Source organism: Girardinichthys multiradiatus, chromosome 1 (genome assembly GCF_021462225.1).
Source record: "Girardinichthys multiradiatus isolate DD_20200921_A chromosome 1, DD_fGirMul_XY1, whole genome shotgun sequence".
Taxonomy (NCBI): Eukaryota; Metazoa; Chordata; class Actinopteri; order Cyprinodontiformes; family Goodeidae; genus Girardinichthys; species Girardinichthys multiradiatus.
Window position 1 is genome coordinate 4562863 of NC_061794.1, and position 21946 is coordinate 4584808.

At 41.0% G+C, this 21946-nt stretch overlaps 1 protein-coding gene across 4 annotated transcripts in view; it reads right to left on the minus strand.

The window, feature by feature from the left end:
- Positions 1-4574: 4574 nt before the first annotated feature.
- atp2b3b (ATPase plasma membrane Ca2+ transporting 3b) overlaps positions 4575-21946 on the minus strand; it is a 137928-nt gene continuing 120556 nt past the window's right edge. For 2 of the 4 annotated variants that reach the window (XM_047347489.1, XM_047347569.1), the window contains exon 25: positions 4575-9323. In XM_047347489.1, the coding sequence (XP_047203445.1) occupies positions 8838-9323 (486 nt within the window). In that variant the 3' untranslated portion in view covers positions 4575-8837. Of the gene's footprint in view, positions 9324-19810; positions 19971-21946 lie in introns of all 4 variants that reach the window. The other 2 variants (XM_047347739.1, XM_047347652.1) reach the window with 2 other exon arrangements.

A 21946-nucleotide genomic window follows, 5' to 3' on the forward strand; every position in this document is an offset into this window, starting at 1 on the left:
GAAACAAATGTATGAGTCAGGCGTGTCACGGGCATGAATGTAGCTGTGTAAACCTGAAAAATCTGCTTGGTTTATAAAGATATAGCTTAATGGCAAAAGTACTCAGATGTTTTTGGAGATGTCCATTCCCGCTGCACTTACAGCCTCCTTACCAGAAAAAAAGAAAAACAGCAAAACTCAATTTTTACGGCTTCACAGCTCTGTCCTTCACACTGTCACAATTGCCATGTCACCGAAGTTAAGCTGAGGTAAGGGCGGGAACAGCTGTTTAACCGCCGCACGAAACTATAGCGTGCAGTTTGGTTAAATGTTTACTGAGGCAAGGCAACAAATTCCAAATTGGCACTTTTCATGGCGCAGAGCCACACTGGTTTTGCGTGTAGCATGCAGTGGCTGAGGGGTAGCAGTGCGACTTTAATCAAACTTTATTTCTCTCTGCACTAATTAAGCTGCAATTCCAACATCTACTAAAGATCTCTTCTTGTTATTCTGATTTAGCAGAGATTTTATACTATTTTTTATTTATCTTTCTAGTTATCCATTTTGCAATATGTTACTGAGACCAATGCTCCTATATATTTATATGATGTTACTGTTTCTGCGTTACTGCTCTCTTTGGTGTGTTACACCTAAAGGTTGGTGGAGGTCCTGAATTCTATGTAGCATTTGCAGATGAGCTTCTCCCCTTTGCTTCCTAAGATGTATGTCGAGGCACTAAACTGCGGACGTCTCTCACCTACATTAACTGAGCCCCTAATCCCACTTACAGGTCCTTCTCAAAATATTAGCATATTGTGATAAAGTTCATTATTTTCCATAATGTCATGATGAAAATTTAACATTCATATATTTTAGATTCATTGCACACTAACTGAAATATTTCAGGTCTTTTATTGCCTTAATACGGATGATTTTGGCATACAGCTCATGAAAACCCAAAATTCCTATCTCACAAAATTAGCATATTTCATCCGACCAATAAAAGAAAAGTGTTTTTAATACAAAAAACGTCAACCTTCAAATAATCATGTACAGTTATGCACTCAATACTTGGTCAGGAATCCTTTGGCAGAAACGACTGCTTCAATGCGGCGTGGCATGGAGGCAATCAGCCTGTGGCACTGCTGAGGTCTTATGGAGGCCCATGATGCTTCGATAGCGGCCTTTAGCTCATCCAGAGTGTTGGGTCTTGAGTCTCTCAACGTTCTCTTCACAATATCCCACAGATTCTCTATGGGGTTCAGGTCAGGAGAGTTGGCAGGCCAATTGAGCACACTGATACCATGGTCAGTAAACCATTTACCAGTGGTTTTGGCACTGTGAGCAGGTGCCAGGTCGTGCTGAAAAATGAAATCTTCATCTCCATAAAGCTTTTCAGCAGATGGAAGCATGAAGTGCTCCAAAATCTCCTGATAGCTAGCTGCATTGACCCTGCCCTTGATAAAACACAGTGGACCAACACCAGCAGCTGACACGGCACCCCAGACCATCACTGACTGTGGGTACTTGACACTGGACTTCTGGCATTTTGGCATTTCCTTCTCCCCAGTCTTCCTCCAGACTCTGGCACCTTGAATTCCGAATGACATGCAGAATTTGCTTTCATCCGAAAAAAGTACTTTGGACCACTGAGCAACAGTCCAGTGCTGCTTCTCTGTAGCCCAGGTCAGGCGCTTCTGCCGCTGTTTCTGGTTCAAAAGTGGCTTGACCTGGGGAATGCGGCACCTGTAGCCCATTTCCTGCACACGCCTGTGCACGGTGGCTCTGGATGTTTCTACTCCAGACTCAGTCCACTGCTTCCGCAGGTACCCCAAGGTCTGGAATCGGCCCTTCTCCACAATCTTCCTCAGGGTCCGGTCACCTCTTCTCATTGTGCAGCGTTTTCTGCCACACTTTTTCCTTCCCACAGACTTCCCACTGAGGTGCCTTGATACAGCACTCTGGGAACAGCCTATTCGTTCAGAAATTTCTTTCTGTGTCTTACCCTCTTGCTTGAGGGTGTCAATAGTGGCCTTCTGGACAGCAGTCAGGTCGGCAGTCTTACCCATGATTGGGGTTTTGAGTGATGAACCAGGCTGGGAGTTTTAAAGGCCTCAGGAATCTTTTGCAGGTGTTTAGAGTTAACTCGTTGATTCAGATGATTAGGTTCATAGCTCGTTTAGAGACCCTTTTAATGATATGCTAATTTTGTGAGATAGGAATTTTGGGTTTTCATGAGCTGTATGCCAAAATCATCCGTATTAAGACAATAAAAGACCTGAAATATTTTAGTTAGTGTGCAATGAATCTGAAATATATGAATGTTAAATTTTCATCATGACATTATGGAAAATAATGAACTTTATCACAATATGCTAATATTTTGAGAAGGACCTGTATACTAAAGGACAATAAGGACCCTCTAGAATGAAAGACTACAGGCCATTTAGTTTAATTAACTGTAATTGCGAAACTCTTTAAAAAATCTGGATAAATGTAATGGCCAATTTTTTACACCCTGACCTAGTGGGTTTTATCTGGACCCGCAGTGCTTTTAGAGACTTTGGAGGCCTTTGGTTTGGGCCATAAATGTCTTTCAAGGATCAAGCTTCTATATAATGATCCAAAGCCTCTGTAGCAACAAACTGTGTCATGTCACCTTTCAAACTCTATAAGGGCACGCGACAAGGCTGACTTTAAGCCCCTTGCTTTTTGCCTCGTCATTAGAACTGTTAGCAGCCTCTATTCCCAAAGACCCTTACTTTCCTGGCCTAAGAATCTATGGAAGCCCCTCCCAAGATTATACTGTATGCTGACAATGCCCTGGTACTAGCTGCAACAATCTATGCCTGCACTCTTTAAAACAATTAATCAGCTTCCTCACTTATCTGGTTACTAGGTTAATTAGGCTAAATCAGAAGCCCTTCCCCTGTCACCTTAATGCCTTAAAATATTGTTTACATCTGGTGATTGTACCTGGCCACAGCTGGGAATTAGGTATCTTGGAATTCCATTCCCCCACTCTTTTTTGGATTTAAATAAGGTTACATTTGAGCCTCCCCTGGACATTTTCAAAGCTGATATAAAACGATGGCCTCCCCTGTTTTTGTCTCTTTGGGGAAAGGTTGATGCCATTAAGATGATTTATGATCCAATTCGATAGACTGTAATGATTTTAGATGCAAGGACCCCAGAGTAAGGCTAAAGAGATTACAAAAACAAACTATAAGAGTGGACTAGGAGCTCCTATCTTTACCATTATGCTTTTAGCAAATTAATTACTTAAAAATCACACAATGTGATTTTGTGGATTTTTTGTTTTAGATTCCATCACTCACAGTTGAAGGGTACCTATGATAAAAATTAAAGGATTCTACATGCTTTCCAAGTGGGAAAACCTGCAAAATCAGCAGTGTATCAAATACTTGCTCTACCCACTGTATGTAGTCTGCTAAATCGGCATGGGAAACAGACATCAACATGCCCTTCACCGACTCCGTGTGGGACAGGATTTTGCGAAATGTAAACAGATTGTCAAGGTAGTTAAGAACACATCTTGTGCAATGTTTGATATTAAGCAGGATCTGCAGGACACCCTATAAATACGCTCACTCAGTCTCAGTTTGTGCTGGAAATTCAACATGGCAGAAGGCATGCTTATCCACATGATTTGGAGTTGCTCTAAGATCCAGGACTCTGGGGAAAATCCATCGATATGCCATGTGAATCGTTAAGCATAATGCACCTTTCTTTAAGAGGCTATTTACTTTGGGTGACCCAGGTACTCTCAATTATTTTCCTTCTCATGATGCAGAATGGCTTCAGATGCTCCGATGGTGGGGCATAAACCTTTTTTTAAATTCTTACTGCCATCAATCATTCATCTACTCTATGCAAGTACTGGTCTTTCTTCCTGAAATGGAATGTCTGGCCATCAGTTTGTGACCTTAAACTCAAGGGCACTTGTGTTATGCAGCACCACAATGATGGTTCAGTAAAAGGCTAAATTAAGGTTTGGAGTGACCAAAGGTCATGACCTAAATCTGATTGAGACGCTTTGTCCTGACCTTAAACAGGCCATTCATTCATGAAAAAACTACAAAGTGGCTGAACTGAAAGAATTCTGTAAAGTTCCTTCACAGCAATTAAAAACTTCTTCACTTCCAGTACAAATGCTTGATTGGAGTTTTTGATGCCAAGGGTGGCAAAAGCAATTATTTTTAGGGGCAATTACGTTTTTTATACTAGGCCACATTATTTTGAATATGTTTTCCCTTTAATAAATAAGATCATGATTTGCTTTTTGTACTTACTAGGTTTATCTTTGTCAGGTATTACTTTTTAATACATTATAAGAAACATTAAGTGTGGCAAAAAGCAAAAACAGAAGAAATCTGTAAAGAAGCATATACTTTTTCACAGCACTGTATCTTTCCAGGGCAACAATGTTCCAAAACGTCTGCGTCTTGACACCAGGTGACCAGAGGCATGATTATAAAACATCATTCAGGTTTCTTGGTTCTTGAAAAGAGTTATTGTATATCTGTGAAGCATTCTAATGAAAAGCGCCTGAACAAACAACACAAGACCAAACAGAGTTTGTCAAAGTTATTATTGTAGAATACTTTGATGGATTTTTTTTCTTTCATACAGACAAAAGGTGTTGGACTTATTTCCCATTAAATTCTCTTAGATTTCAATACAGATTTAGTCTACAGTATACAGGTGTGTTCTTTCTCATATATAGATATTTATTCGCTTAAATAACAGGCAGGTAACTCTTTAATATATTCAATAGTCTTTAGATTTTTTTGTTTTGCTTTTGTTTTTTTTTACTTTTTTTGGTCTTTTTAAATGTCAATTCAGCACAGTTAAGGCTGCATTTTCTGTCTGCAGAACAGCACTGCGTTGTGCAAAAAGAGGGACCGTCCTACACAGAATATTTACAGCAATATGTATAATGAGTAATGTAAAACCTTAACTCTGACCCCGCGTACCATGGCAGTAGACACTGGTGGCAGATCTAAGAGAGCAGTCTAAACAATGCGAGGACGCAGTGCACTTCTACAGACTCTAGCTCTGCATCACACCTTCTGTTTCTCTGCAGGGTCCCCCATTTTGTCAGATCCCTCAGGTCATAAGGAGGTACATTTCTGTCTCCAGTTCTCTATTTACAGAGTTGGTGTCTCTGGTCTTCAAAGACCTGAAGTTTCTCAGTGCATCTGCACACCTCAGGGGGCTGTTCAGTGGACAGAAAACACAGCCCTCTGAATATGCTCAGGAGAATGTGCAACTGTCTTTTTCCATCAGTGGGAACACTGGTGGAGAAAAATTAATGATAATAATAATAATAATAATAATATACAAGCGCTTCCATGTTGTTGTTCCTCTCTTTACAAAAAGTATAGGAATTAAAGAAAGAAACAGAAATAAAAAAGTGTAACAGGAACATAGTACCTGTAAATCATAGATGCACATGTGCACATTTAGGCGATCTATACAATGTGGTGCAGTTGTACACTTTATAATTTCATTCAACATATTGTTTTCACATTGTGTTTTGCCTTCTGTAAAACTGTCTCACAACATCATGTTGTAACGTGGCTGGATGGATGTGTGGATCAATGGCAGAACAGAGAAGCCTGGAACTGCACAGTCAAATATACACCACTGCACATTCTCCCTGTCAATCAGTGTGCACACATTTCCTACAAAGCACTGAGGTTGCTGTACTCAGAGGTGCTGGAACAGATTAAACTTGAAAGGGATGTAAATATGTGTGCGTTTCTGCGTGAAAGGTAAAGAGGAAGAAAGCAGATGTGGAGAGATAATAGCACACAGAAGTGACAGTAGCCTAAATGATTTACCAACACATAGAGTGACATTAATGATACCAAATGCATGCTTCAAAACAGACTGATCAATACAGATTCACCCCCCACTGCTCCGACGGGTCAGGTGATGATGATGAAGATGAGCATTCAAGAAGACAAGAGTTCTTTACAGGTAAGGGTGTTCCCAGAGAGCGCTGCAAACATCCTTAAACACAACAGGCAGGACAGACGTGTGACTGGCTGTGTCTGAGTGTGCTGACATGGCAGTCTGTTGCATATTGTCTGCCTAGCTCTGGTGGAGGGATCAGTTCGGGGGAGTCGGCGAAAGCAGGAAGCAAAGTTAGGGAGTGCTTAGCAGGTTTGCATTGTTTAGCAAACTCCCGCTCCAAAGCAACATGAGCTAAGCTGTTCACCCATACCATGTACAACATGGGGGTTGGGGTTGGGGGGGGGGGGGGGGGGGGGGCGCAACACCTTCCATGGAATGTTTAATGGGAATGTTAAGAGGTGACGGTGCCACAGGCTCTGCACTGGTCCTTGCGTAGAGTGGCGTGGTGTTCAGATGTGGCCGTTCAGTTTGTTGAGCCCTTGCACACTGGATCAGGTTGAAGAATAAAGCAAACAGGGTGAAATCTGATTAGACTTATGAAGCTGGGCTTCTTGGTGTCCTCCCTAATGTCTGTATTAGGGTTAGGGTTAGCAGCTATGAATATGCAGGTAGTTTGTTTCACTGAGTCTTTTAAAATGATGAAAATATTTTAATTGTAACATATCCTTGTATGCTTTCCATTTTAGCTTTTTTTATTAATGAACCATAAAGTATTTCCAAAATCTGAGTAGTTTATTCCACTAGGAATTAATATCCCACATAAAAAATAATTTATGCGAAGCCTAAGAAAATTCACATCCAGAAAAATATATTTTTTTAAAATTTGCCTGGTGTTTGTGGGACTTCAAAGCCTACATCATTAAACCTTTAGTCCAACTTTCAGCAGAAAAGCTTTTTGGAGTGTTTAAAAGTTTGCAATAATGAACTTGACATTTTGAACATTAGGGAATGCAGAAGAACATGACATATGAGCTCTTACTGGTTGGACCTGATAGAACTGTATAAGCTTTGGGCCTTAAGATAAAACTGGACACTGACATTGGATTTGGACCTGATGTGCTCCGGTAACTGAGGGAGAACTTTTATTTCCCATCTGTGGAAAACAACCAGATCAAAGATCCAACAGATCAAATTAAAGAACGCATCAGAGCGGGAGCAAAGTAAGTATAAGGTTAGTCTTAAAGGGACATCGCCTGTGCATTGTGTATGTTTAATGGCGGTTTAAAGGGTTAATGCTTCACTAGCGATCAGCTTATTTAAAAAAAAAAAAAAGCCCTCTCACATAACCGTCGACAAAAGTAGCAGAAGGGATGACACAAAGTGAGTAAAGGAGGAACAGCAAGAGAGAAGATCATGGAACATAGAAATACTTAGATGTGAGCGTGGACATGGAAGGAGATTCCATATGCTTTATGTACTGTATGTATATATGGATATACCCCGAAGACTCTGATCATGATGGAGAGCAGGTCATGTGGACCTTTGGTGGCGTTTAGTGACTGGACTTTAGAAGGAATGGTGATGAACCTGAAGAGTTCAGCTTGCTTCCCAAGCATTGAAATGACATGTTCACACACTGTATACATATGTGATACCCCCGCCTTTTAGTTCTGCCGCCATTCAGTTTACTAGTAGATTTAACTAAATAGCATTTTTCTTTGCAATTTCTGTTCTTGTCAGGGATTTTCAGTAGAAGAGACAAGACAATACACCTACACAGACTGAAAATCTGTAAAGAAAGGAAACAAATGAACACCAGCATGTGGGGAAATAAATGAAGTAGAAATGGAAGTGACTGAGGTCTAGGTAAAGTGTTAACCAAAGCGCTTCACATATATTGCAAGCAGAGCAGTGACCTTATGCCCTTTTTTTCGTGGACTCTACTCCCGCCGGCTCCACTCAGCTCATTCTGCGAGTGTTCCCCTTACTGGCTTTTCCGGACCGGTACCGGCTTTTTTGGTACCTGCTTGGCAGCAGATCCGTTTGGACTGAGTGGGGCTGAAATGTGATGTGAAAATACTGCTGTTCACTGATTGGCCTTGGGGCTGTCAGCCGTACGTGTCTAACTGCAATATTTGGCAGCAGCTTGATGGGGAGCCGAGAAATGATGAGGTGTTCACCGAGGTAGCGGAGAGAACTAAAATGATTAAGGACCACAACGACCGGAACAGGACTAACTAAAAGGTGTGGCGGTGTTGCGAAGTCATGGATGCCAGTTATGGCCATCGTCCCACAAGTTGTGGACGGGAGGGTGGTCTGAACCTCACTGTTGGAGGACAGGTTGTGAGGGGACTTGAAGTGCCCCACCTCTAGTCGTCAATGGAAACACAACAGGTTACGTGGCGAGTTGAGCAAGGTTGAGCAGAGTGGAACCATGCGGTGCTGCAGCCGTAAAAAGAGCCATTGGAGTGACTGTAATCAGAGAGGTGTGGGTGGCAGCTAAGTAGGTGGTGACAACACTAAGAATGAACACTGTTAGAAGCAAATACAGACTCAACCCCCGAAGTCACATGGCCAATTGTGTAGAAGGATTTATGGGTTTTCTGGGTGTCACAGCCCCAACCAGCCCCCCAACCCAACCATCTTCCCTTCTCATCTGAACCTTTATTCAGGATGGTGCAGTGAGTGTGATATGGTTGGGTGAGACTTGATGCGACTGACAGGAGTGGAGGTGGAAAACCAAACTGAGAGAGCCGGAGCAGGGAAAAGGGAGAAAAAGTTGTTCTCAGAGAGCTACAAGCAGAAGTCTCCAGCCATTATCCACTCCCTCACGTACCCCTCAGTCCTCTTTCCTGTGAGCTTGTTTTGAGGGAGACTGGATGAAAATGTCACTGTGCGTTCTCAGTCCTCTCTCATGTTCAACCCTCCCATCCCTTCCTCTCCTTTCTCAAGATTCCCTTTCTCTCAGATTCCAGTTATAAGGACGTCTCCACACAGAAGAGATGTGCTGGGTGGGGGGCGGGAGATTTCACAGGCCTGTGCCTGACATGATTGTGATGCTGTTTGTGATGGCGGCTCTGGTTGTCAGGGGAAACATTGTTGACGCTGTTTTTGTTGCTGTAGGTGGCCGGTGAGCTGCTGCTGCTGCTGTTGTTGTTGTTGTTGTTTCGGTTACACGGGGTAACAGGAAGGCTGTACTGGCGATATGGCCGGGTTGGCCTGGTGCGGGCCGGGGGCTGTGCTGGAGGAGGTGGCGGCTTGCGGAGGGCTGGGTGTAGGTGCTGGTATCTGCTGAGCTCTGATTCGTCATCCACGTCAGTGTCGTCGATCAGTGGGATGTTATGGATGAGGTCGTTGATGAGGAACTCTGGGTGGGCCATGAAGTTGTGGATGGAGTTGCGGGATTCCGGCTTCTCTCGGCTCTCGTACAGAGAGCTACGGAATGCTTTCACCACTCGCATCTGCCAAGGCGAAGAAAGATGAGGGAGAGATCACAAGAGAAAAAAAGGACAAAGTCAGACATAAGAACTGGGAGAAGGAGGCAAGGGGAACCCAGAAACAGACAGACTTGTATCCTCCAGAAGACAGAAACTGAAAGACTTACAGATGGACACTCAAGACCAGGTGGATAGAATTCAGCAATGGTCGGAATATTTTCCAACTTATTTCATCTGATTTAAAATAACCTCACAAGAATTTATTTGTTATCATGAATACATGAAGTCATTTTAATCTTCCCAAAATAAATGAAGGCACCTTACAAGGAGATGGCAAAGGCTATTGTTTCTTGATTTATTTGGCGTTAAATATTAGATTAACAACAATGTTCCCCGCCTGCGTTAGCCCTGACAGACTTGCAGAGTTAATGTTAATAAATATTACCAATAACTAACTCTAAAAGTAAACTTATCAATAGCCACAGTGAAAGTATGTTTAATTAGTCATACTCAATAACTGTAGGAAAATAAACCTGCCTCCACAATAATAATCAGGCAAGTAAAAAAACAAGCATGTTAAATTTTATTATTCTTTAGTTTATAAGTATTTGTGACCAATGATCATTTCTGACCAGTGATCTGTAGGTTAAAATACTGAAACATTTGATGTTCCAATCAGATGAATCAAAAATATAGACTTCTCTGTTTTTCATCTGCAGTCATGAACAAAACCCGTTAAAAAAAGTTCTCTGATGCATTTTGTTATGAGTTTTATAAAAAACAGGAAAAGCTTAGGCCCTTATGTTTTGATGTATTGGAAGAATTTTGTGATCCCTTCATTATCTTTTGGATTTGATCAATTTAATTAAATAAAGCAACATGAAAAGCATTATTTTTCCATTTATTTCATGAATAAAGACTAAGTTTGAACACGAGTTTGTATGTATTGTAGCCCTTACAAAAAAAAACAAGCAAGTTTTAAAGCCGAAACATTCCATGTAGCTCACAAACTAACTAATTATTATTATTTGACCTCGTAATGAACAAGAAGGTAGCTTTTTCCCCATTTATGATGTTGTTTTTCAAACATAATATTACGATTACTGTAAAGAAATATTAGCTTGTGTACTGTTGAGTGCAGCCAGCATCGAGGTGTTTAGTGAACAGGTTACCGCTACTGTGAATGAAAGTTTAGAAGGACAATGAAGCTATGGTAACTCTCACTGAAGGATTTACTCATCTTAACTAATTGATTAGTTTTGTCCTTTTTTACTAGTTATTTCTAATGTCAATGTGTCAAAAGTACCCCAAGCCGCCTACTCCACCTTTGATTTGTCTTGGAAGTCAGAGCTTAGATCTGGGAACAATGTTGCACCTCAGCAGAATGAATCCCACCTGCAAGGCTGTAAAACCAGTGGGATTTGCTAGCTGTTCAGGTGCTGACAATTATAAATAAAAGACGATTAAATATTTCCCTTGAGTGTATGCCTTTAAACATTAAACGAATCATGTTAATAAATAAAGCTTGTACAACATGAGGAACGTGGTTTAACAAGATACAAACTGTCAGAACTCCTGATAAGCTGGGTACAATTGCATCTTTCACTGTTTTTTATGTAAGGCAGCCATTTTAGATTCTACATTTGGCCAATTAAAATCCCTATTTTTAGCTTATCTGAATCCCTGGAAAGGGATTGTATGAAGCTACCTGTTTAATTATACCAAAATAGCAAACATTTACCTTGTAAAAGAAAGCCACCTAAAGATATAATGTTGAGAAATTTGAAGTATTTATGTTCACAAAAAAATTATTTTTATTTATTTCCTCGTATATCTCTGTTCCATTTACACTCACCGGCCACTTTATTAGGTACACCTTGCTAGTACCGGGTTGGACCCCCTTTTGCCTTCAGAACTGCCTTAATCCTTCGTGGCATAGATTCAACAAGGTACTGGAAACATTCCTCAGAGAGTTTGGTCCATATTGACATGATAGCATCACACAGATGCTGCAGATTTGTTAGCTGCACATCCATGGTGTTAATCTCCTGTTCCACCACACCCCACAGGTGCTCTATTGGATTGAGATCTGGTGACTGTGGAGGCTATTTGAGTCCAGTGAACTCATTGTCATGTTCAAGAAACCAGTCTGAGATGATTCATGCTTTATGACATGGCGCGTCATCCTGCTGGAAGTAACCATCAGAAGATGGGTACACTGTGGTCATAAAGGGATGGACATGGTCAGCAACAATACTCAGGTAGGCTGTGGCGTTGGCACGATGCTCAATTGGTACTAAGGGGCCCAAAGTGGGCCAAGAAAATATCCCCCACACCATTACACCACCTCCACCAGCTTGAATCGTTGGTACAAGACAGGATGGATCCATGCTTTTATGTTGTTGACGCCAAATTCTGACCTTACCATCCGAATGTCGCAGCAGAAATTGAGACTCATCAGACCAGGCAACGTTTTTCCAATCTTCTGTTGTCCAATTTTGGTGAGCCTGTGTGAATTGTAGCCTCAGTTTTCTGTTCTTAGCTGACAGGAGTGGCACCTGGTCTGGTCTTCTGCTGCTGTAGCCCATCCGCTTCAAGATTCAACATGTTGTGCGTTCAGAGATGCTCTTCTGCATGCCTTGGTTGTAACGAGTGGTTATTTTAGATACCGTTGCCTTTCTATCAGCTCGAACCAGTCTGGCCATTCTCCTCTGACCTCTGGCATCAACAAGGCATTTGCGCCCACAGAACTGACGCTCACTGGATATTTTCTCTTTTTCAGACCATTTTCTGTAAACCCTAGAGATGGTAGAGCGTTAAAATCCCAGTAGATCAGCAGTTTCTGAAATACTCAGACCAGCCCGTCTGGCACCAACAACCATGCCACGTTTAAAGTCACTTAAATCACCTTTCTTCCCCATTCTGATGGTCAGTTTGAACTGCAGCAGATCGTCTTGACCATGTCTACATGCCTAAATGCATTGAGTTTCTGCCATGTGATTGGCTGATTAGAAATTTGCGTTAACAAGCAGTTGGACAGGTGGACCTAATAAAGTGGCCGGTGAGTGTAACTTATTTCCTGCGTGTTTTCTTATTTATTACTTTGTGAGGGACTTTTCAAAAATCATATATGAAGCATAATTTTCAAGATTTGCAACTTTTCAGGAAACCAGAATATAGAAATGTAGATAAATAACAAAGAACTTGTTTATGTCCATTTAATTTTTTGCAGATGTTTTTATCATTGAGAAAAAAACTAAGCAAACCCTGTGTCCTGAATTGCAGTGAGGTCAAAGTGTCCATATAGAGGCAATACAACTTGAATAAGTGGGTACAAAATCATCATGATTGTGTTTAAACAGAACATTTGACCTTATTTATTAATAAATCCAATATAACTGACTTAATTCTTGTATTGGTTTATTAAGCCTACAGGAGGACAATTTTCAAAATGTGTATGTGATTGACTGTGACCTTAACAGCAGAGAGATGTTGACCAACTAAATGCCAACACAACATCCACCTGATCAAAAGTGCTAAAAATAAAATAAAACTGTTTCAAAATGAGTTGAATGATAATAGGCTTGTCAGTTCTCACACATCAATCACACACCAAAAGACAAAAGGACTCAGTTGCCACTATCACAAAAACACAGAAGCTTTGTACACACATGGGTAATGTGTGTGTGTGTGTGTTTTGGGGTGGTAATACACTCACAACACTGCATCATATGCATGCACAGAGATGGTTGTTAGGCACAAATGGAGAAGAAGCAGGCTGGTCAGTGTGTTAGTTCATGTAGAGTAAAAACAAAACTGGCTGGAACCTACAGCAGTGACTACACACATATATAGAATACAGAAAGAAGCATGCAGCAGTAGTGAGAAACTGAGTAAACCAGAAGCTAATGTCGTCTCCATATTGTAAAGCTCGGTGGCTGATGTCTGCATGCATCATACAGTTTTTATTTGGGCTGTTTGTTCAAGAGATCTGGTTCAAACTCGCAAAACACATCAAGAGCCAAACAATGAGTCAGTCAGTTAGGTAGTCAGCATCTTTATTTGCACACACATGTGCAACATGTTCTGCAGCCATGCAGGGCATGAGAAACAGAGGAGAACAGAGTGACTAAAATGATGTTGATGATGAGGTTGCTGCAGGATAATAAAACAATTTAAATATACTGCAAAACAGAAGAGAGACATCACAGAGAATCAGCCGGTTAGAAGAGTGTGGATTGGTTAGATTACTAGAAACAAAAAGTGATTGGCTTAAAGGCCAGAGTGCAGCTCAGGCATCAGCCCTGTCACATACAGAGAGGCAGCCAGGTCATGCTGAATCAGAGCTGTGTCACAAATGCTCTTTTCCGCTCTCCTACACGCACACACACACACACACACACACACACACACACACACACACACACACACACACACACACACACACACACACACACACACACACACTTTATGGTGGATTATGTAGTTATGGTGTCTGCGTGCAGGAACACATTCCTTTGCCATGTCAGTGTGGTCCATGCAACCAGCCCTCAAACCCAAACAGAGGAGAAGAAGCAGCATGAGCTCAAAAGAAATTAAGACAGTTTAGTGCAAATTTTCAGTCAGACAAAGGCAGGCAGAACCCTACATAGAGACAGTTTAGCCTAATGAGTTCTAAATTAATGAAGTTCAATGTTGACTGCAACACTGACAGGAGTCCAAACTGTGATTATGAGAGGATGGTCAGACAGCTGAATGGAGGTCAGTGCTGCTGTTGGTCATACTACAAGAAGTCTCTATATATGACTCTGGCTCATGTAGACAGACAGACAGACAGACACACAGACAGACAGCAGACAGACAGACAGACACATGGTCAAGCAGTAGGTTCAATGCTTATCTGTTTTTCCAAAGAGCCTTTCAGACAGTAGAAAAACACCTTATGCACACTGATAAGGGTTCAGAATATTACTTTATCACTTCTTCAGCGCTTTCTTGTTTTCATTTTGTCTTCATGGTAAGAGTAAACGTTCGAGTATATGACGCCCACAATGTGACCAGAGAGATCTGAAGGTCAGGGCACTGCTGTGTTTCTCTCACACATCTCCTTTCCTCTCCCTGTCGACTCTTTCAGCATTTCTTCATGGAAAAACAAAGGTGGTCAAAGTTCAAAGAGGAAACTGGCTCTGCAACATGAGAGGCTGCTGTGCAACTGCTGATGAGAAGAACTGCAACATAAATACAGGGAAAAGCTTCGAGGTAGATGACTGGTTAATGGTGCTAGTCTCCCACAGTGTTTTCTACCTTCAGGATGTAATGGCTGAACTGTAATCCACTGAAACACCTTTGTCGATTCCCTGCATATTCTCCTCCTGCACTCCGCTAAAGATGGACTTTGGTTTAGATCTAAAAATCTTATTTCTTCACCATATTTCCTGTCCAAAGCCAACTGCAGCCAGCATTTTATAAACAGCCTGAAATGGAAGGTCTGGATTTACAGATCAGTTCCGAGGATCCAAAGGGTTTTCTTATTGAAAAGCAATATATATATAAAAGATGATATAAATTAAATCACATTTGAATCTTTCTTTTAAATTTTCTCCTTTTCTGGTTTGTCTTGATTTTTCTATGGTGTTCATGTAGAATGTTGTTTGCTGATGCTTCTTGTCAAACCCTCGTCCTTTCTCTGTTGAAAGTCTGCCTATTGCTGTACTTTAGCTTTTTATTTTATTTACAAATTCTGTTTTTTATCATAAACAATTTAACAGAAAATAGGGTGGAGAGAGCAAGGGAAGGGTGTGCAGTAAATGTCAATGGGCCAGGATTTGATCCCACAACAGCCTGAGTCAAGGATTAAGGCCTCCTTATATGGGTAGAGCACTTAAACCCCTACGCCATCAGCGCCACTGGCGCCATCAGTGCCACTGGCGCCATCACCGCAGGGCCCTTAAAGTTTCATTATTTGCATTGACCATCTGTATTTGGTTCCTCATCATTTCCAAACAACAGCATAACACATCTTATTTAGCAATAAACATAAATGTCAGACAAGTGATATTCAGACAGGCGTGAATTTTTTATTTAACATGCGTTGGTCACTGTATATAAAGGCTTTTAAAAGATGGAGATTCTGATGCGGTAATGAACTTAACAAATTTGGGTGCATAGCAACAAATAGATTTCACATAGAACAACATCATCCAGGAAGATATTTCTGTGAAACCATCAGACAACTGGTGACAGATGAGGGTGTCAGTGCTGGATATAAAAGAGACCCACTCTACAAACAAGGTTGGGTCTCATCACATTATTTCAGAGTTATCTAGAAATGTAACTCATATTTTTAAAGGTGACATTCTGAAAGCGTAGCTTTCAACAGCTAACATAAATTCATACGTGAAAAGATGAGTGCCTCCTGTAGTTTTACCTTTAGGTTTGACTTTCACAAAGAAAAATCTGAGCGAAGTGAATATGTGACTGAATACCTTGTTCCTGTTAGGAGTTGAAGATAACCTATAAAAGATTTTCTGCCATTTATTCATTACAAACTATAGTACAAGAGAGCATCACAGCCTCCAAACGCCTTCATATGTTTTCTCTATGTTCCTGTTCATATCCACATTGATAAAATGGTATCAAGACTGTAAAAATTTTGATGTCCTACCCTAACAATGTGACTTTATTGCACCAAGGATGACAGAAAATGAACATGGCATTTATAGCGGCTTTAGTTGGACTCAATCATTTTAACTTTTTAACTTTAGTGGACTAAACAGCCATAAAACGCTGCTTTGTTGGTATCTCAGAAATTAAGGCTGAATTTTGTTTTTATATGGTCACAACAGATGACACCTGTAGAATATTAATTCAGGTGAATGTAAACAGAAAGTTAACGATATGTGGTACCTGTGATGTTAATTAATTCACAAATTCACTGAATTGTTTATGTCTCCTTGTTTTTCAACCTTGCTTCCTGCTTGTTCATTGGGACTGGCTCTATTATTCCAGCCATTTTACAACAGTAAAGCACATTTCCAGAGACAGAAACCCTGGGCTAATTTACCAGGATGACTGCCAGCTTAGTAGCAATACTAACCACGGTCAACATTTTTAGGGTTAGTTGCTGAAAGAAACCTTGGACAATTTAAAGTAAATGGTCCTAATCTGCCTAAAATTGACTAAACATTGAAAACTGGAGTATCAGGTAACAAAGATTGCAAACCTTTAAGCTAATATGAAGTAACAACCAACACACATGCAACTATTATTATACTCCATTCCTAGAGACTTGTAAGGATGTAATGATGCACCAAAAAAAAAATCGTCATTTTTTAGATGATTTTTTTAACCTGATCAGCCCTGAGGGACCGAAAGTCTAACAAATTGATTTTTTTGTGTTTAATGACTGCATCATACTAAGGACCTCAGCGTTCCCTCTCACAGCATCAGTTTTCACTGGTGTACTGAAGATTCTCAGGTGGCAACATCTGTTGAGTTCTAATTGTGATATGGGTTGTTATCTACTATCTGAGCTAAACTGGCAGTAAGGAGTTTAAAAATGTTGGAAGTAATTGAGTTCATGGTGCTGATGAAGGGTCTCAGTGATATTTCACCCTTGTATTTATTTGGGGGACCATATAAGTGTGCAGTGGCCTCACCAGGTTGGCAGTCTGTGACCTTCTTGCAGGTCTTTGTTGGGTCCTTCTTCAATGCTTCGAAGGTAGCAGAGTCATCCAATAATATTGTGACATCGACAAAGCATTTTTTCCACACAACTCCTGCTCACTGGAAATTTTCCCATTTTCAGATCATTCTCTCTGAAGCTCTGAGTAGCTCACTAGTTTCTGAGACCAACCAGTCTGGCACCAACAACCATTTCCCCACTCTGATGCTGGCTTTGAAATACAGCAAATCATCTTCTACCAATTAAGATGCCTAAATGCTTTCAGTTGATGATTGGCTGATTTGCTATTTCTGTTAAAAATCAACTCAACAGGTTTCTTGTATAAAGTAGCTAGTGAGTGCATTGTTATTTAAAATTAAATTAAAATAACTTTAGTGTCTGTAAGATCCAAAATCTAGTGATAACCCTTTTAAGTAGGAACAATACTTTCATGAGAAATGCTGTTTCTATGACTCTCAGCAGAACCTTTGCTGCCAGTGTTAATTAAAGCAACACTCGACGACCATTAGCAGCTTTAGCTTTGAACATTAGGCTCTAGGCGCTGTAAGCATGTTTGCATGCTGACCTGAGCATTAGTGCGAATCAGAAAGCTCCCAGAGCTGCTGGCATGGGTGCAGACTTTCCGTCCAGTTAATAGTTTCTGGCCAGGAACTACAAAGGAATAAAACAACAGGGCTACACAATGCTTGTTAACAGCAGGAATTCATTTCTTGTTCTGCTCTTTGTTGATAATAAGAAATTAGCAGAGTTTCTACTAAATACATCTTTTAAAGATAATGAAGTCTGATATACATATATAAGGGTCCATTTACCCTCCTCTTCTGAGAGTTCAAACCAACAAGAATGACAGTGCTTTTTATTTGCCCTCAGGCTGCTTGGCAACATGATTCAGAGAAGCAAACCTGCGTCACATAAAACACAAAGTTAGTGCTTGCTCCTTCACATTCCCCCCAAAGCTTGTTTGCCTAAATAGGGGACTTAACCACAGGACAGTGGCTACAAACTATGTCACAGTCCAGACCTGAATATAACAAGCCTTTAAATTACTGTAAGAGAATTAAAAAGCAAGCAATGAGCTGGTAGTGGCCAGACCTGAAGCTGAGCTCCATACTTTGATTGAACATCCCTACTTCAACTTTCAGTTTATTTTTTGGATCTGGCAGGCCAGTTTTGCAGATGTGAACAAGAATATTTTTTTGCAAAGCATATTCTCATTAAGAGGTGAAGTAAAGGATGTTTAATCCAAGCATGAAGTCCAGGTTTGTCCTCATGACTGTGCAGGATGACAACAATTAACCCAGGCCTTTCTATTTCTTCCACTACGGGTGATGGGCGGAAGGTCAGCGTGGGGTGGAATAAGGCGGGGCATGTGACGGAGAGGAGCAAGGAAGGTAAGGATAAGCAACTGAGAAGGCAAATGAAACAAACAAATGAGGAGTCAGCACGCATGCATGCACACACTTATTCACAGGCATACAAGCACTAAACTAACTGCACGAGTCAAACTGCGGCTTGCCGATATGTCTGCAGATGCACATACTTCTTGGCACGCTTACAAACAGACACACGCAGAACTGACATTCAAAAAAATTAAGAATAAAATCAGGGATTGTAGCTATTTTAATAAAAACATGGGATAATGGCAAAAAAGATGTGGTGAGATCCAAAAAAGGGGGAAAACAGGATGAAAAAAGAAAGAAAAACCTACTAAATAAATCTTATCAGTATGCTATAAAAGAGCCCGCATTTAGATTCATTAAAATCTAAATAGCTCTACAAGAGAACAACTCTACATATGAAGAACAATTAGAAGACATTTCAAGGAATTATTCCGCAAACAGGGAACCTGCATTGTTTCTTAAATAAGAATAAAAAGAGAAAGAGAGCTGTGATGGTGAGAGAGAGAGCATGAAAAAAACAGGCTGAGAAAGAAGTCTGTCAAACGCTTGACGTCAGAGCTGGAAATACTGTTACATAATTAACCACAACATTGCAGCACCAAACAAAAGAGAGCAGTAGAGGCAGAAGAAAGAAAGCAAGAGTGAAAGAGGAAAAGAGAAGTGCTCCTTAAGTTTACTCTTAGAAACAGCAGTGAGTTATGGGCTTTTATACTCGAAGGTTTACAGTTTAAGAGAAGCCATGTGGAAGCTGTTTGGTGATGAGTATGAATTCAATGGCAGTGAGATATAATGTACCATTATCAAAATATCATCACATGATTTTTACAGCAGTAGTATATTGTCTTATTTTTAGAGTAAAAAAATGACAACACTTGTTAGAGGTGTTAAGAGTAGGGGAAACCAAAAGAACTACGCTTGACCTTGTATGCAAACATAAGAATAGGTGGTGCAGGAGGAGCTGCCGTTCACTCCCTGAACTTTAGGACATCACAAAATAAATCCTCTTCTTTTTATATCACTCCCAATCTGTGTTTGAGGACTATCGGTTGTGCTCGTACAGAGAGAGAGAGCAGTCAGCCGCCTCCTGCACGAACCAACACTCAACAACAAAACAGACTCTGGCCTGAGACCGACATTAGGATTGGACCAGTCCAGATCAGACCAGAACGACACAGCCGGTCAGGACTGGGTGCTGTTCCAACAGGAGAATAAGAAGGAGAAACCAAAAAACAGAGGAGACATTGCACACACACGAGCAGCAGGCGAGCCGGAGGGGACACAACCATAGAGAGTAAAAATACCGCAGTCCACGTGCCGTGCAGCAGTGTGTACATGTGTTTTTTTTGTCTGTGGATGAATGTGTGCAAGTACATAATATGTGTGTGGGGTGGGGAGAAGGGGTGTGTGCATGCTTTCGGCGAACTCACTCCCAGGGGCTGGGCTGGTATTGGCTGTTGCGGTGGAGAGAGCTACGTGAGAGGGGGTAGAGATAGTGTTTACGTCGTGGAGCTGACTGAGCACGGAGGAGCGCCGTCTCACTGCTCCCTGAAACGAACCGCTTCGCTTGAATGTGCTCACTACCTCCATCTGCAGGACAGAGACAAAACAGCAGCATCACTCAGTGAGGGCAGGAGTATGGAGGCAGATACAGTTCATTTCAAATCATTTGAGCTTGTATTTTAGATGTGAACATCTGTGCATTGGGAAGTGAGAAGCTGCACAGCAATTCGTACAGCTAAATATTTACCTGTATCAAAAACTCAAATACATGCAAAATCAGTTTGAGCTTGTGTGTCAAATTTTCACTTGCGGGAAGTTTTCGCACAAACATCTGAATGTGAAGTTTCAGAAAATAAATACTTAAAATGGCATTTGCATAAATAAAGCAACAGCTACAAACTAATAATTCACCACGTGTTTATATTTTGTTTAACTTGTGTTAATTTTCAACCTCAGGTCAGTGAACACAATTTCTCAAATCTGTTGCTATGCATGCTCACCTCTTCTCTCTCAGGTGCTCAACTCTCTTCCTGCAACTTCTCAAACAATCCTTGCCGGATGTTTGTATTAAAACCCAGTTGTGAGTAGGAGGGTGGAGCAGGTGAGGGGAGGGGCGTTGTCATGGCATCGAACCAAACCAATCACAGTAAGAGCTCTAGTTTGGCTTGGGTTTTCTGGTCGGCCCTCATCTCTGCCGTTCTTAAAGGCAAACCAAGCGGAGGTAAGTCATTATAAGCTTGTTTCTTATGTTTTTGATGAACAAAGTAACAAACACCAACAGAATGTCACTCTGCTTATTATAAGCCAGTGTACAAAAAACAAATTGCACGTGAGAGATTATAGCACACCCTTCAATCAAACGAGGTGTGAAAACTGTGACAGGTGTGCGTAACCAGAAGGGGGCGTGACCGGAAGGGATATAACAGGAAGCGGCGTGGTCAAAAGGGGGCGTAAACGGAAGGTGCGTAACCCTGCAGCTGATCAGATGTCGTCATTAGGGGGGGACAAATCTAGAATCAACCAATTAAAACTGAAGGGTGTGTTAAAGGCTGTTAATATTTAATTGTATTATTTAACTGTATTATGTAATTGTATGTTTTAGATGTTTTTACATCTAAAAAAAAACATGCAGTTTCTCCACTCAACTTAATGCAGGCACGTCAAACGCAATTCTGATAAAAAGAAAACCTGACAGAATTGTAAATTCATTTTGTTTAAGGCTGTTATTATTTAATTGTATGTTTTTAGATGTTTTTACATCTACATCTGTTTTTATATTACTTCAGTGTTTGTTTTAAATACTAGCAGAAAACGCTGTAATTTACTTGCAACATTGCCTGGAAAAGAACACTCGTTGAACAATGGTTAGAGTTAAGAGAGTTTTCCATCAAACCGGGGAGAAATGCAAGGCGTGCCGAGATGATGAACAACCATCTACATCATCTACTTCCTCATCTGAGATACCAATCGGAATTCCTATCATAACATACTCTGCAGATGATGATCCAACTTCACCAACAACAATGGATGAAAATCAGACCTCGGGTCAGCAAAGAGGTACATAGGTTCTGTGTGAAATCCCAGTAACCGTCTACCAGCATACACACCGTGAATTGGATGCCCCGAAGAAATCAACATATTACCTATGCAAGGTACAAAGGCCTCCGTTCGACACTCTGCAGGAAGAGTGGTCTTTGGAACCATATGGACTGAGTGGTAGATGGGGGTATATTTTCATGTATGAAATAGGAGAGCTCTGCCTGTATCAATTGGATTTAAGAGGAGGTATTTAATTTATCATTGGCTCTGTGTACTCTCACCCACAACGACTGGGCTGTGTTACAGCTGGCAATCCTACACCTTAATGATAACCCTGAATCAGTCTCAGTGTACGAGAGAAGGGATGAAGATGAAACCTCTCCTCGACCAGCAAAAAGGATGAGAATGTGTCCTCATCCTTCCGGTGTTGAAATAGCTGCGAGAGAACCTCTCTTTACTGCAGTGTGGGGATCAAAACCCACAGCAAATGGTCGCTGGTCTTTTCAGGCAAGCAGACGCAAGAT